This window comes from Heloderma suspectum, chromosome 12 (genome assembly GCF_057233095.1).
Source record: "Heloderma suspectum isolate Gila_16-S chromosome 12, 16-S_ref, whole genome shotgun sequence".
Classification (NCBI taxonomy): Eukaryota; Metazoa; Chordata; class Lepidosauria; order Squamata; family Helodermatidae; genus Heloderma; species Heloderma suspectum.
The window spans coordinates 19,111,679-19,128,358 of record NC_139469.1 but is presented as its reverse complement, the minus strand read 5'-3'; the positions used below and the strand labels follow the sequence as shown (position 1 = coordinate 19,128,358).

At 46.7% G+C, this 16,680-nt stretch overlaps 1 protein-coding gene across 1 annotated transcript in view; it reads left to right on the top strand.

The window, feature by feature from the left end:
- The first annotated feature begins 953 nt into the window (after positions 1-953).
- Positions 954-16,680, top strand: part of BMERB1 (bMERB domain containing 1) — a 68,767-nt gene continuing 53,040 nt past the window's right edge. The window contains exon 1 of the mRNA XM_084819205.1: positions 954-1,059. Within this exon, the coding sequence (XP_084675331.1) occupies positions 954-1,059 (106 nt within the window). The remainder of the gene's footprint in view (positions 1,060-16,680) is intronic.

Genomic DNA, 16,680 nt, shown 5'->3' with positions numbered 1-16,680 from the left:
ATTGGGATTTAATGTTGTCTTTTTAAAATTGAGATTGTTAGCCACCCTGGGTTCTTCTGAGAGCAAAGGCGGAATGATAGATAGATGCACAATTTGTGACAATTCAATAATTAATGCATCAGTGTCTGCAAAATCAACACAGTGGCCATTCACAATAGCAGTGACTGGTGCTACAACCATCATCCCGGGAATGAGAAAGCAGGGCACCTCTGAACTTATGCAGAGTGATTTTCCCACCACTACCACCTGAACCACAACAAACCCTGCCTCATCCAGAATGATTGGGAAGAGCTTCCAGCATAGCAGGCATCATGTGCTGTTTTATTTTCCCAGGCTAGCTTGACCCCTCATGATAAAAACTAAGGCCATTTTATATGGCCGGCCACCCACCCACACAACAAGAGGTTGGGTGGGTGGGAGGAGTTGGGGTGTGTGTGTCTCTTCTTCCTTCTCCCAACAACAGCACAGAGGAGCAAAAAAGGTCAGTCAAGGACCAGATCTGTGTGAGAGCTGAGTGGCATTTCTGTATGCCTATCACTCTCTCCCCCCCACCCCCGCCCCAATGGGGATACTCTGCCAAGACCCTCCCTCCCGACTAGGGCATGTTTGTCCCCATTGTTTGTCTGCCTCCCGCTCCCCCGCCCCTGCGTTCCCTCCGGCGCTCCTCTTAATGAGCATCTTCAAACTGAGCATGCGCGCTGCATCCCTTTCCTCCGCCGCCACCTCCTCCTCCCCTCTCTCCTTCCTCGTTGGGTACCAGCCTCGGCGGAGGGATGCGGTGGGAGAGCCTGGCTGCGGTTGCCAGTCCGGCGGCGGCGTAAGGAAAAGGCTGAGCCTAAAGTCCTGCCCCCCCCTTTTTTTCCCGGCTGGGATGGACTAAAAGGAGGGGGGACGCACGTAAAAGAGAGAAGCACCAGGGCCCAGGCAGCCGCGAAAAAAGCAAAGAAAAAAGCATGGAGTTAAAGCGCTCCATCTCCGCCAGCATGGAAGCGGAGAAGCCATTGAGACGCTACGGGGCAGTGGAAGAGACGGAATGGAAAACTGATGGGCTGGGGAGAAGTAAGTATTTAGGGCCAGCTTTCCCTAAGCTGCTCCCCTTCCAGATGTCTTGGACGACACCTCCCAGAATCCCCAGCCAGGGGACGATGGGACATGCAGTCCAACCCATCTGGAGGGCTCGCCAGTTTGGAGAAGGCTGCCATGGGGCTTCTTTCGTTTTTTCTTCCCCTATCAGTGGATGGTTTTGTGTGTGTACGTGTGTGAGAGAGGGGGCTGTTGCTCTCCAGATCTTTGCATCAGCACTTTAAACCCCGGCATCAGCACTTTAGACGGAGAAGGGCGCTTGGCAGCTCTCAACCAGCCCCTCAGGTACACACGCACACGCGCGCACACACACACACACACACACACACACTCCCTCTGTTCAATATCCCAGGATTGCCATGCACAGGCAGCCGTGGAGCCGAGCAACCGCTTCCCACGAACAAAAGGGAGTCGCGTCGCGCCTGTTTTTGCGTTGGGGCTGGTCTGGAAGAAACCGTTGTGCTCGTATTTGGGGCTGTTGGGGGAGAGGTTCGAGGTCAAGATCTGTCTTCCAGCACCCCTTCCTTCATAGGAGGGAAGGAATTAGGCGGCGGGGGGGGGGAGGGGGGAACCAGGTGGTCCCCCCCTTCCCCCCTCCTTGTTTTGTCTTTCTTTTTGCCTTCCGCACTTGTGGCTCGAGTTACTTTGTCCTAGCCTTGCAAAACCCAAGCTGCAGCAAATTACAGCTGTGTTGCTGTTTGAGCAGGCAAACTGGAGAAAGATTTGCCCTTTGTTATCTCTGCGGTGGAATCACGGTAGCATTTGGCTTTGGGGCAGGAAAAAGCCCAGTAGCGTCATGTTATTGTTGGGTCAGCGGGATGTGTGCGGACACCTTTAGCCGGACTTTATTTACGGTGCCCGGCTGGAAGGTGTTAAAAAACGACAACCCAAACAAACGGGTCATGTGTTCGATTGCTTTATAGACAAGCTGAATGGGCTGGCTTAACAAAGGCCAGGGTCGATCCAACCCTTCTTGCTCCTGCCAAGAATGTGGCCATTGACAACAACGGCGTCAAAACCATCAATGGAAAGATGCTTGCCTTTCCTCCTCCACCCTGCTAGACAGCTGTCCATTCAAGTCAACTGCCCCCCTCCCCCCAAGACTTGTTGGGAGGAAGAATGAATTTCGGTTGATTTTATGCCAATAGACATTCTCTCCATCACTTTCCCCATGAAATCAAGCTGTGCCCAGAATCCCTTACAAAGTGTCTCTGAAGCCATGGGCTGAAGGGGAGATAAACGTCATTAGGGAACGGGGTAGAAAGGACCCTACTGAGAATGCTCTGGGTGTGGCAAGGCATTAATCCTCTCCCTACAGTTGGGTGGTGTTCATCATTGAATACGATTAGGAGGATGTCTCATATCAGGGCCGGCCCTACCATTAGGCAGAGTGAAGCAGTCTCATGGCCAGGTTGCATTGTTGGGCTTCACCTCTTGGCATTGGCATCCCATTACTAGCTTTTGAGAGTGAAGCAGCCCCCTCAGGTAGCAGATGCTGGGAGGTGGCAGCAAGGTGTGTTGGAGGAGAGAGACCTGTGTGCCACAAGGCCTGCTCTGCACCCCCTGCGTTAGTCAGCTTGATGTCTCCAGGTGCAGTGGAGGATGCTGTCCCAGCGTCGGTGTTGAAGACAGATTCATCTGCCAGTCTGGTTGGCTTTTGACCATGGAATGGGAGCGGGCACCATCTTGTTCTTTGCCTCTGGCAGCAAAATGTCTTGGGCCAGCCCTGCCCCGTCTTATGGCTTACAGCTTTCCAAAGTGGTGTCTTGGTCTCATGGCCAGGTTGCATTGTTGGGCTTCACCTCTTGGCATTGGCATCCCATTACTAGCTTTTGAGACAGTACCATGTGCCAATGGCACTTCGATCTAACCATCTCTCACACCTGATGTTTCCATTGCAGTCTTGGTTTTGTTGCAGTGCTTGGCATAGGTTCAGAACCTGTGTGGCTCATTGCTTCCCTGAACAGAGATGACCAAGACAAACAGTGCAATCCTAGGCATGTCTAATCAGAAGTAAGTCCCACTGAGTTCAATGGAGCTTACTCCCTGGTAAATTGATATAGGACTGCAGTCTGTGGCTGTAACATACCTGGGAAATAAGTTTGTTTATTTCATTTTTATACCGTCCAATAGCTGAAGGTCCACTGAACTCAGAGGGACTTACTTCTCAGTAGACATGCATGGGATTGGGCCCCCAAACCATCTTGAGGTTGGCTCATGCCACAGTGCTGATTGCAACGGCCCCATGAAGCTAATCTGTATTCTGTTCCTTATTTCTATGAGTCAGTTTCCCTGTTCTTTTCTAAATATCCAGAACCAATTTTTCTTGTCAGTAACTTTCTGTGGCCAAAGTGTGTGTCTCCCTTTGAAGATGCTGATTGTTGCTGGGTGAGGAGCATTTTATACCACTGAATTACAATTTGTCAGGACGTTTGATTATGTCTGTATGGGCATGAATAAAGACAATGGTTTCTTGTCCCCCATAGGTGTTAACTTAATCATTCTAGGATGATTGCGTTATTACCAATGGCTGCTGCTGTGAATGGATGCTTTGTTTATTTTGTATACATTTAAGCTTTAATGGAATTGTCACAAGTTGTCATTCTGGCATTTCTTGCCCGTTGACCCCGCTGGTTATGGTTTCCCCCCTCTAAACCCATGTGTTTATATTTTTGCCCACTGGAGATAACCCTCATAAACTGGACTCAGGTCCACAAAAACGTGTGCTGTAATAAATCTGTTTAGTCTTCAAAGTAGGGGGCAGATGGAAATGAGGAGAGGGTTCCTGAAGATTTAACAATTGTGTAGAAGGGGGAATTTCAGCAGGTGTTGCTGGCTGAACAAGACTTATGGTTGTTTTTTCTGCAGCAGACTAACCCTCTGGATGTTCTTTGCAGATCTCCTAGTCCAGGTTTTGTATTTGTTTTGGGGGGATGGGATAGGGGGTCCAAGGACTCCTTGGTCCCGTTTTCAGTCCCTCAGGTAGCTGTGTGTCTTACCACAGTCTTACTGCTGACTGTTTTGATGGACAATGCTGCTAGGATCTCCCTGCATCCTACTTTACAGAGGGCAGTCCTCTGTCTTGACAATTTCCCAGGGTATGAGGGGAACCTCACCCAGCAACCAACCAGTAGCTTAGCTGCTTACGTCTGCACCTCTGAAGAACATCAGAAGAGCCCTGCTGGATCAGACCAAAGGTCCATCTAGTCCAGCATTCCGTTCACACAGCAGCCAACCAGCTGCCCACGGGAAACCCACAAGCAAGACATGAGTGCAACAGCACCCTCCTGCCCATGTTCCCCAGCAACTGGTGTACATAGGCTCACTGCCTCTGATACTGGAGGTAGCACAGAGCCATCAGGACTAGTAGCCAATTTCTTACAATTTCCCCCTACCTCTGCAAATAACACCCAAATGTATAGACCTATCTGAAAATATTATGGTGTGCTAACCAAACCACATATAATTTATGTATGATCCTTGTCAGCTGTTACCTCTTAATCACTCAAGAGCTGTGACTCATCACACCGGCTAATGATCTCCATCTGACTGCTTAGCCCACTTGCTATTCCGTCTTATCACATCTGTCACTGTGACTTTCTATAGGGATTTACACAAAAGTTTGAAACTCTGACACGTGTGCATTAACTGTCCAGAGACTATCCCTATTAAATGTCATTCTGTTGTTTTCTGCCCAGCACTCCAGACCATATAGTCCAGCATTCTGTTCACACAGTGGCCAACCAGCTGTCAATCAGGAACCCACAAGTAGGACACAAGCGCAGCAGCACCCTCCTGCCCATGTTCCCCAGCAACTGATGTACACAGACATACTGCCTGTGATACTGGAGGTAGTATATAGCCATCAGGACTAGTAGCCATTGATAGCCTTCTCTCCAGGAATTTGTCCAGTCCCCTTTTAAAGCCATCCAGATTGGTTCCTCCACGTTTCTTTGTGTCCGAGTCTGAACATTTTATTGTATTTGACTAATAGCCATTACAAGCAACCTAATTTAAAATATCATAGAATAACAGAAGATAAACAGAATCAGGTTAATGAATCACCTGCACAGTCCACTGCAAGATCACGCAGAGTGCTTGCACGAATATATCTTGCAGCCTTCGCAAACAGAGCTGTTTTGCATGTAACAGAAGCGTCGCAGTCTGACAGTAACCACCACATCTTCGCATAGATACTTTTCTCTGGTAAGGATGCCAAAATCTGTCCCAGGAATCTCTCACTGGGGTTTTGATATAAATGACAGTACGGTAAATAATGTGAGATATCCTCTACCTCTCCCATCATCCCCTCCGTGCTTCAGCTGCCCTGCATTTACGGCTAGACAGCTGATTTCGGCTGTCTAGCTACGGGAAGGCGGAGCAGGGGAAGCAGCTGCTGGATGACACATAGGATGTGTCGTACTGCTATTTCCACCTTCCCTGCCCCAGAACGCCACCCCAAATGCTCCATTTTCACCACTCCATGCTCCTCTTCTGAACGCAGAGCGGGGGCCCATTCCAAGCTGCCTGCGAGGCAGTGCGCGGGTGTGGGAGGTTGGTTCTCAGGGAACTGACCTCGGAGAGCGGGCTCCAAGGTCGGTTCCCAGAAACCGACGTATCCTATGGCCATCTAGCTGCTGACTAGCGGCCATAGGATTGCTCCAAAACAAAGATCTGGTCCACAGTGCTATGGCCTTTCCTAAACCCAGCTTGTTCCTGGTGTAAAATATTATTTTCATCATCTCAGTCTGACAAGTTCTGGAGGAGGAAATGGCTGTAGATCTTAGAGCCAACATCTAGTAAACTAATTGGCCGATAGTTCTGAGGTTTAGATTTATCTCTTCTCTTGTGAATTGGAAATATTAACTCAACTTCCACCCTTCAGGGAAGATTCCCGTGGTATTAATATGAGAGAATAATTTTGCTAACACAGGTGCCCACCATTCAGGATTACTCTTAAAAACCTCTGGTGGGATCATATCCTCCCCAGGTGCTTTGCATGCTGCTAAGGCATGGATAAGTTTGCTCACTTCTTGTTCCGTGACTGGGGGCCATTCTGGGTGTGCTGCCAAGGCCTGGAAGGAATTTGAACCATTTCTGCCAGTACTTATATCATTTCCAAAAATGTTACTAAAATAAGTATATCAACTATTAGCTGAAATACATGACTCTAACATGGGATGTGCCCCTTTATCTATTGTAGTAATCAAGTCCCCAAACTTTCTGTCATTCCTTTCCATGGCTGCAAAACCCAACTCCTTCCATTGAACCATCATAAACTTTTTTTCTTTCTAAGAAGGTTCTTGTAAGCTAACCGACAGGAAGCCAATGCTTCCAAATCTACTTCTAACTTTAGCTGCCTTACCCTCCAAGTTAAACGAGACAGGTTCTCTTTAGCTTGTCTGCATTCTATGTCATTACCACCCAACTTTATGAGAGCCCAATCCAGGTTGATGGACTGTTCTTGTTAAGAGTGGCCTTAAGTCATTGGCTATAATCAGGCTGCCATCTATAGGATCGACATGTCCTTCGACAATGTTTTGGAGAGTAAATGATCCTGAACAGACCGGCTAACAGAAGAAGACCATCTTAAATGTTTCCCACCTATGATCATTCCCTCTGTTCTGTCCATGGGAGGGGGGGGTGCAGTTGGGGAGCTTGTATAAAGATGGATCAAAGTATAGGTAAATTGTCACTTTCTGGTCAGTCTATAATGTTATAGCTTGCCGTATAGGACAATAAATTTGGTGAGCAAAAGATGTAATCAATAACACTATCTGACCTACTATTAAGAAATGTAAAATATCCATTAGACTTATCCTGCAAACTGCCATGAAGGCATATCAGCTGGAAGCAGGACATAAGTTCAACTAGTCTCCGACCTTCTTCACTGATTATTTTATCATGTGAAAAGCGATCATATGGAAAGACAGCACTACAATCTAGACCGAAAGCATTTCCATTTTTGTTGGGTCCTGGACCAACATGAGCATTAATGTCACCACAAACCACTATACTCACGTCAGGAAACTGTGCTTCATGGAGGTTCAGTACCTCTGCCAAATCTTCCCATAGAATCTTTGAGTTCAGTGAGGATTTATCAGGTGGAAAATATATATTAAGGCAAATTAAGGTGTCCAGCTCACACCTCCACTTACCTTTTACCAATAGTGATAAAATAAAATTACTTTTAGACTGATGAATTACCTCAGCCTCAACATCAAGCTTCATGGAGAGAACTGTGTAGCCAGGCCTCCCCAGCATTTTCTTTGTGATGGGGTTTTGGCACAGGAAGCAGAAAATAACTAAACCCCTGCAGCAAAAGGGTTGAGGTTTCCATTAACCAAGTTTCTTGGAAACAAAGAACATCATAAAGTGAAAGAAATTGGTTAAACTCTTGATCTACTAACTTGTTCTGCCACCCAGCTATGTTCCATGGTAAAATAGAAAGGGGGGGAATATGAATCCAACCCATCCAGTCAGGGACATTCCCAGGAGTGGTGCTGGGCTTTGGGGAGAATAAATTGGGATTTCCCCATGTTTTTCCTAAAACAGTGACCATCTCTCAAGTTTGAAGAATTGTTTGAACTCTTGTTTAGCTCATATGGATTTCTGTCCCAGTTATAGTTGGCTTGAGTGCCCCGAACATAATTCCTAGGGGAAATGATAGTATTATGAGTAGTAAGTGAGGGAGATACCCAACACTCAGAACCACTCCCTCCATCTATGTCATGTGATGGGAATGTTATTTGGATAAGACAGACACAGAGGCATAGCTTCCTCGGAGTTTATCCAGTTATGCGGAGTCTCATTGGGGGAATGGACCCTAGTGTTCCAATTTAGGGAGTGACTAATGACCTTCTTTTGTTGAACCACTTCTTGGTATGAATAGGTGAATTTAGGTCTCTGTGCTAGTGTGTGCTTACCCTACTTAAAGGACACATTGTTACTCTTAAAAAGGGAGAGTACATTCCAAAAACCTTGGCAACACTCCCAAGAAGGCGAAGGTCAATTCCTCTTGTTTTCCTACACCCCAAGGGGTACAAACATGAGCAAGTCAGCCCCCCTTTGCCCTTCCATAATGTCCCAACTATAGTTAGTAACTCTGATAGTACCTTTGTACCTTTTTGCCATGAGCCAGCTGCCTGTTTCAGTGGCCAATTGTATATGGAGATACAGAAATCAGACTTACCCAAGGAATCCTTTGTCTGGGATGCCCTAATTAACTCTGATTCATTGTCCACCTGTTTCAGCTTCTCCCCCAATTCGCCATGCTCACCTTCTAATCCAGGGCTAAATTGGTCCTTAATTGGGTTATCTTCAGTAGATATTTCCTCAGATTCTGCTGGGAGACAGTATTCCAAAACTGACCTCTGTGCAGAGGCAGGGAGAGGTTCTTTAAATCTCTTTTGGCCTTTCTGGGCCCTGGTTAGTACTATGGTGCAAACAGATAAATAGGTACTGCTTCGGCAGGAAAGGTAACAGCGTTCCGTGCACCTCGGTGTTCAGTCGTGCTGGCCACATGACCACGGAAGCATCTTCGGACAGCGCTGGCTCTTCGGCTTAGAAATGGAGATGAGCACCGCACCCTAGAGTCGGACACGACTGGCTGGGGACACCTTTACCTTTTTAACCTGATCACTCTGAATTCACTCCAGTGTGCATTAAAAAAAGGAGAATAAAAAGAAAAGCAACAAAAAACTTTAAAAAAAGGTTAAAAAAGAGTTAAAGTTGAAAAGGAATACCTTTTCCTAAGAGATGAGATAAACACAATACAAACTATTGCAAACTAAGAACACAATTACAGTGTCAACCCAAGACCAGATAATCACCCCAGTCCAAGTCTGATAGACTCTTCAACTTCCCTCACTAGCCTTGATCTTCTAGCTAAAAAAAGGCGCTTTAGCCAAATATGTAGTCTGTAGGTGGGTGGGGCATGACAAGCACACACCTGAAGGCAGCCCAGGTAAAGCAGCTTCTCCTTCTAGTCCTCTCCCCCTCTGGTTTCTCTGGTTCTCTTCAGATCATTTCTTTGTGTCTCTCCAAGTGTAACTAAAGGCTAAAGATAATTTAGCCTTTTTAGAACCATTTTTTTGGAGGGTAATTTTCTCGGCTTTTTCTCGATGTGTTTCCCTTTGAAGACACAGATTGTTGCTGAATGCTTGGTGAGCTTCTGCTACATAGAGTAGGCAATGCTGGGTTAGATGGACCCCACAGATTGTGATGCTTGGCAAATGTCCTAAGAACATGTCTGGCATCTTATTTATTTATTACATTTTATTCATTACACTTACATCCTGCCTTTTTCCCTCTTGCAAGGGACCCAAGGCAGCTCACATGATCCTCCTCCACTCCATCTTATCCTCACAACAACCCTGTGAGGTAGGTTAGGCTGAGAGTAAGGGACTGGTCCAAAGTCACCCAGTGAGCTTCATGGCTGGGGGTGGGGACTAGAACCTGGACGTCCCAAGTCCCAGTCCAGCACTCTAACCACTACACCACACTAGCTTGACAGACACAGTTTAAATCAGGCACAATTGTTTAGTCTTTCCCAACCTAGGGTCCCCAGACTTTTGTTGGACACCAACCCCATCATCCTTACCAAACTAGTAGCCATTGATAGCCTTCTCCTCCATGAATTTGTCTAACTCCCTTTTAAAACCATCCAAATTGGTAGCCCTAAGTACAGCTTGTGGGAGCAAATTCCATGGTTTAACTATGTGCTGTGTGAAGAAGAGCCCTGCTGGATCAGACCAAGGGTCCATCTAGTCCAGCATTCTGTTCACACAGTGGCCAAACAGCTGCCCATGGGAAACCCATAAGCAGGACATGAGTGCAACAGCACCCTCCCACCCATGTATCCCAGCAACTGGTGAACCTAGGCATACTGCCTCCAATACTGGAGGTAGCATAGAGCCATCAGGACTAGTAGCTATTGATAGCTTTATCCTCCATGAATTTGTCCAATCTCCTTCTAAAGCCATCCAAATTGCTGGTCATCACTACATCCTGTGGAAGGGAGTTCCATGGTTTAACCATATGCTGTGCGAAGAAGTACTTCCTCTTATCTGTCCTGAATCTCCCACCAATCAGCTTCACAGGATGACCCAACATGGTTATGGTATTATGAGAGAGGGAGAAAAACATCTCCCTATCCACTTCCTCCACACCATGCATCTTTTTGTACACCTCTATCACGCTCCTTTTACTCGTCTTTTTTTTCTAAACTAAAAAACAACAACCCCAAACCCATCACCTTTCCTCATAGGGGAGTCGTTGCAGCCCCTCGATCATTTTGGTTGCCCTTTCCTGCACCTTTCCCAACTTGACACAATCCTTCTCCAAGTCCATTTTGATGGCGGTAACCTTCAAGTTAGCATGCTTAGGACTGTAGCCATATTATATTAAATTTCCAGTTCTTGATTCAGTTATAATTTCTATGTGAAGAGTGCCTTTTCCTCAAACATCCACGGGGGCCCAGGAATTGGGATGGGCGGGGTGCTTGCCCCCGTGTTGCATTGCCTTATGAAACCAAAACTTGTGGTTGGTATGAAACGCAATGGGCAGCATGCAATGCTGCGCTAGCAAGAATGTCCAGTAGCACACTGGGGCACCTGTGCTGGCTAGTGCAACTGGAAACTAGCAGAAACTACTGCTTCCAGAATGGGACACATCAGTGGAGCTCTTGGAAAGGAGCTCCATTGACTTGTCCTGTTCCCTAAGTGGTAGTTTTGGCTATTTTCCTGGGTCAAGCTAACAAGTGCTAGTTTCCCATTGTGCTAGAAGACAATCCTGCTAGTGCACCATATTTAGAGCTGGCACATTGGCAGCACTGGAAACATGCCCAGTAGGGATATCAGAGAAATCCGCAATGGATTCAAATAAGTGGATTTCTATGAATCCAATGAATGGATTCCACAGCAGACCAGCTTTTTCCAAGTCATGTGTATTCCACAGACTTGCAAATTAGTTATTCATGGGGGGGGGGGGATTTGTGTTAATCTGCATTAGTGCGAATGCAGATTAACTAATGTGCATTAAGACAAGTGCGCATTTGCAGAAATGCACATTAGCACCAAACTGCTATTGTAGTTTGTGCTAATGCACCACCTGAATATTTGGTCACGCCTTTGGTAGATTTTCCACCTGACTGAAAGCTGCTAATACGCATTAGTGCAAGTAGAATGAAATTCCATTTTTTTAAAAAAATCCAATTCCGTCAATGAGCGGACGACGGAATGAATGGCGCCTGACAATCTGCGAAGCATAGAAGGAACGGATTTAACAAAATCCATACATTCCTTCTGCCCGAAATGTCCCCCACCCACCTTGACACTAGATAAGAAATGAGTCAAAGCTACTGACAAGTCAGGGAAAGATCTCTGAGATATCCCTTCCATTATCTTCACCTATTCTTGTGTCGCTAGCAGATGTAGATAATTTTCACACTCATTCCGGTCTAATAGCAAAATATTTTTTATTGGATCCCAGAATAACATGGAGGCTTTTAGTCATTCTCTAATCTCCTTGAGAATCTGCTATTTATAACGGGCTAAGCCTGCTCTGCCTGAATAATTGATCACTCCTTTGATAGATTTTCAAGCCGACTGAAAGCAGCTATCCATGCCGGTGCTGTCGAACTGATTACAGGATTATTTTTTTTCTGGCCTCAGGGGTCAGATCCTGATTTAGGCACGTGCAACTGGGCTGGCAGAAGGTGACTCCTCTGTCTCCTCCCCGCCACGGCAGTCTCTCCAGCCCCCTGAAAATGCTACACAGAGCATCAGAGCCCCCCTGCTGAATGGGGTGAGCTATGGGGTGTGTGGGGAGGGGGGTTCCCTGAAAATTGGACAGAGGCAGCTTCCATGAGTGGAGCTGTCCTGTCAACAGAAGACAGATCTTGGATCCAAACCCTGAAGTCTTTTTTTAAAGTGCTCTTTATTATTACATTCTACATCTCCTTATGATATTCACCTTTAAAGCAGCAGTTGGACAGCTGTCAACCCACATTATGGCCAGTAGGTTGTAAGATAGCTTTCGGGTACATTTTATTGTGTGTGTGTTTTTGTTTCAGAACATTAGAATTATCCAGTGTAGAATTATCAAGTTGGGAGGGACCAGTGGATGCTGGTGTTTCTGATTTTGGTGGAGCTGTCAATCTACTCTGGGTTTAAGTCAGAACCAGCCAGAACTTGACAGGAGCTAACCAAGGTGCTCAACCTATCCCCAAAATAAGTTCAGCACCTTGGATATAGCTCCTTTAGAGATCTGACTAGTTCTGACTGAAACCCAGAATGGATCATGGCCCCACCAAAATCGAAGCCACCAGCCTCCACTGGAAGGGATCCCACAGGTCATCTAGTCCAACCCCCAGCTCAGTGCAGGATGCAACTACAGCATCCCTGACAGATGACTGTCCAGCCTCTGCTTAAATCCCTCCAGTGAAGGAGAATCCCGCCACCTTCTGAGGCAGTCTGTGTCCCACTGTTGAAGGGCTCTTACCATTAGGAAGTTCCTCCTAATGTTTAGCTGCAATCTACTTCTCTGCTTTTTCTACCCACTGGTTCCAGCCCTGCCCTCTGAGACAGGAGAGAATGATGCTACATGTTCAGTGCTCACATTTCATGGAAGCCAGAGGGGTCCTGGCTCCCTTTTGTGATGCCCCTCGGACCTACTCTTTTTTAGACAGCTATGGAGTGTGCGTGTGTGTGTCATTTGCCTAAGTGTGGCTTGAATCAAAGGGTGAAGCCTGTGAATTTCAGTAAGGGATTCCCTACCTTTTCCTTCTGATCCCCCAATCATTTGGGTGCTGCACATTTTTGGCAGGTAGAAAGCAGACACGTAGGGACTGACAATAAATGAATGTTTGGATCAATTGAGAGTCACTGTCCCTTTAAGGCAGGGGTGGGAAACCTCTTTTAGCCTGAGGAGCAAATTCCATTTTGGAGGAGCCACATTCCCCAAGGTGGGCGGAGCTCAGGCAAAGGGGGTGAGGCCAAAAATAGAAAAAAACCCACCAGGATATTGTAACTTAAAGCTCTTACTGTGAGTAACCAAGCCTTGGGAGATGGACCTCCACCTTTTAGAAATGAGGAAAAAACTGCACAAAAGGCAGGAGACCACCAAATGATTGGTGGTTGGCAGAAAGGGGTGGGACCAGAGGAACGAGCGTGGCCTTCTGCGGAACCCCATGGGGCTGGACCGGGGCCCTAGAAGGGCCAGATTTGACCCCTAGCCTGAGCTTCCCCATCCCCGCTTTAAGGTGTAGCCACTCACCATTTGAACTTAAGAGGCTTGCTTTTTCTGCTGGGTCTGTGCCTCCTGCTGACAATACTCTCTGTCAGCGCCATGCCGAAAATTTCCCCCACCTTTTTTTTGGCCATTCTCATTCATACAAAAGAAACTGCTTTCAAAAAGAAATTCAGAGGAGAAATTTCAGAGAAATTCCCGAGGGCTGGGTTTGGGTTACTTTCCTTATGAGGTGGCTGAAGAGCGCGCATGAGTGTCACGTCTGTCGCTGTACGGTCATCTCTGTGGCAGCCTGTAGCCTCCTCGGCTTCCCACACATCTGTTAATGCCATTGTGAAGAAGACATCGTGAGGCGATTCCTTCCATGGGGCTTTTTCAGTTCAGGGAGTGCAGGTGGCCTGGGAGGCTGCAGAGCAGTGGAGAGATGTGTAACCGCGAGAGAAAACACAACGCAGGGATGAGGCAAGCTCAAAAAGACCACCGAAAGGGATTCAAAATTCTGCCTCCCAAAAGCAGAAGCTTCAACATAGTTGATGCTGTCACCACTTACAGAAGCAGTGCGATAAACCAATAACCCTGAGGAGAAAAAGAAAGAAAGACGCTGTGCTACAACCCCTGCCAATAGTGAACCCTATCTGTGAGGAACTGCTGGAGAATTTCTCCTTCCCTAGGAGAGATTCAGTGAAATTGTCCACAAATAGGCTGGAGAATTTTGAGAGGCTATTTGTGCACAGCTCTACTCTCTGTCTCTGACTTGGAGGAAAGCAGAAGATGTGTGGGTTTCTGAAGGAATCCTGCACTCCCCAATCCTGCCCCCCTGCACAGCTTGAGAGGTGCCCTCTGTAGCATGCCTTCCACTGTTCAGCCTGGTCCTTTGAGGTAATAGAGCAGATGCGCTCCATCAAGCGTTTTAATTGTTTCACACTTAATGTTTCGCACGGCGCACGGGCTGTTCACGTGTTCCTGGGACTTTGTATCTGTGCATGTGTGTGTGTGTGTTGGGGGGGGCTGCCCCCTTTGGAAATTTTTTTAAAGGGTTTAAAAAAAACCTTCTGCAAACCTTGGCAAACTCCAAAGTATGCCGACGCTTCCCCCTTTGTTTCTCAAGTCCCCCCCCGTTTCGCTTTCAGTGCTGTCGGCACTGAGATTGCGATTAGAGGGAGTGATGCTTAGGAAGACAGGTGGACAAAAATGATGGGGGATACGCAAGTCCCACCGCAGAGCCTGCCTAAGAAACTTTGCCACACTGGGCAAATGATGAAAATTGCCTTTCCCCACCCTGTGTGTGGTTATTGTCTACTGATGAGAAGAATAGAAATAGCATATTAAAATATCAAAGGTCAGCCTGAGCAGCATTTTCTCATTTTCCATCACTTCTTTATTCCTATCTTTTCCGACTCTGAGGATGCTCTGAGCAACCAGTGGAGATCAGACGGATCTTGATCGTTTCCCTGGGAATAGCGGGAAACTCACCCAGCAGCCACCCAACGGCTTAGCTGCCTATGTGTGCGTCTTCTGCAGAAATGCATGCAGCGGATCTCTCCTAGATATTTACAAAGGTGAGGCAGGCAGCCGAGGCAGTTGCTTAGTTGTTCCTCTCTAGTTGGTTTTCTCTATAGTTGGACTGGTCCTGCTCCGCTAGGAATGAATGGGAGGGGACTGCGATTCTCCCATTAATATCAACAGGGCTTGTAAAAGAGAAGGGTTGAGCCCCAAATGATGTTCATTCACCTGCACTATTATCTCCACTTAAATCCTACGGATTTGGGGTGGCCGAGGGCAGTATCCAACTGTGTCCTTCCACTAGCGCAAATGATGTTGTGCTAGCGGAAACTAAGTTCTGAACTGTGCACAAGAGAAGAATCCAAGTAAAGTTACATTTGCACAAACATGGTTGTGGAAGCGGTTTTGCATTAGGCTTGTGCAACACATGGTGAAACCAGTTGTGCGTAACTCTTGTGCAACTCGTTGCCCATTCCACTTGTGCAACCGGTTACGCTGCTGCTTGCACCCGTTGTGCAACCTGTAGTGCAACCTGTTGTGCAACCGGTTGTGCAATGGCTTGCACATTGAGTTGCATAAATGTAATGGGCAATTGTTTGCCCAATGGAAAGATTCAGTAGAGCTCCGCTAGCATTATTTGAGTTTGCAGAATGTCACCGTTGGATACTGCCCAAAGTGTCCTACTTTACAGAGGGCGATCCTCTATTTGAAAGGCTGTCAGAGGACAGTCCTGTCTTTGAAGGCATCCTGTATTTGACGGGTTGTTCAGTCCAAGATTAAGAACCGGAAGGAGGGAGATCCCAGGGCCTTGAAGTTGCCCATCCATAGTCAGCAACTGGTCAATAGCACACAGGTCACCTGGTCACAGTCTTCCCCACGATGGTGAGATGTATCGTATTTCTGTTTAAACTATAGCCATTATTTCTAACAGTGCATCTTATACATAGGAATTAGTGTATGGCAACATTATGCAAATCTGTGTCCTGTTTTGTCCTTTTTTTGTGGTGCTCTTTTTTGGCGATGTTTGTGTCAAGGTTCCCCTTATGACCTGGACCCCCTGAACAACTCCTTAAGGATCTTTTGTTTCCCTGAGAGTCCCTTTCCAGGAATGTGGGGTTTAGGCTGTAGACATGGGGTGACTAACACTCTAGACACAGCGTTTAACCACAACAGTTTACTGGTAGATTTAAAGCAAACAAATTACAACTAAAGGTATTTACACAATAGAGCTGAGTGATACAAAAGGCATTAAAGGTACCAGAGCCAGTGTGGTGTAGTGGCTAGAGTGTTGGACTGGGAGCTGGGAGATCTGGGTTCTAGTCCCCACTTGGCCATGGTAGCTAACTGGGTGCCTTTGGGCCAGTTACAGACTCTCAGCCCAACCGACCTCACAGGGTTGTTGTTGTTAGGATCAAATGGAGAGGAGGATTATGTACGCTGCCTTGTGTTCCTTAAGAAGGAAAAACTTAAGAAGTGGGATATAAATGTAATAAATAAATAAAATTAAGAGAAAATAAAAGTTGCAAACACAAGTTCCTTTACTCTAGCTGTACTTAGACTTTTCCAGTCTGCTTCCTCCTCCTCCTTCTTCAAGCTCTGGTCTTCCTGATGCTGCTCTTATTCACTCTCTCCCTTTCTTTATATACCCTCCTCCCTCAAAACCAAAAGTACTGTTTCAACGCTGAAGAAATGAAACTTAACTGGGGAAATGAAACTGAAACTTAACTGGGGAATGAAACTACTCCTCTCAGGGATATGCCCTCCCAACAGAAAACTTCAGTCCTAATCGTTTTTCTCTTTACTTCTGTAGGCCTCAAACCTTCACAGAGTGTGTAAGTGGCCACC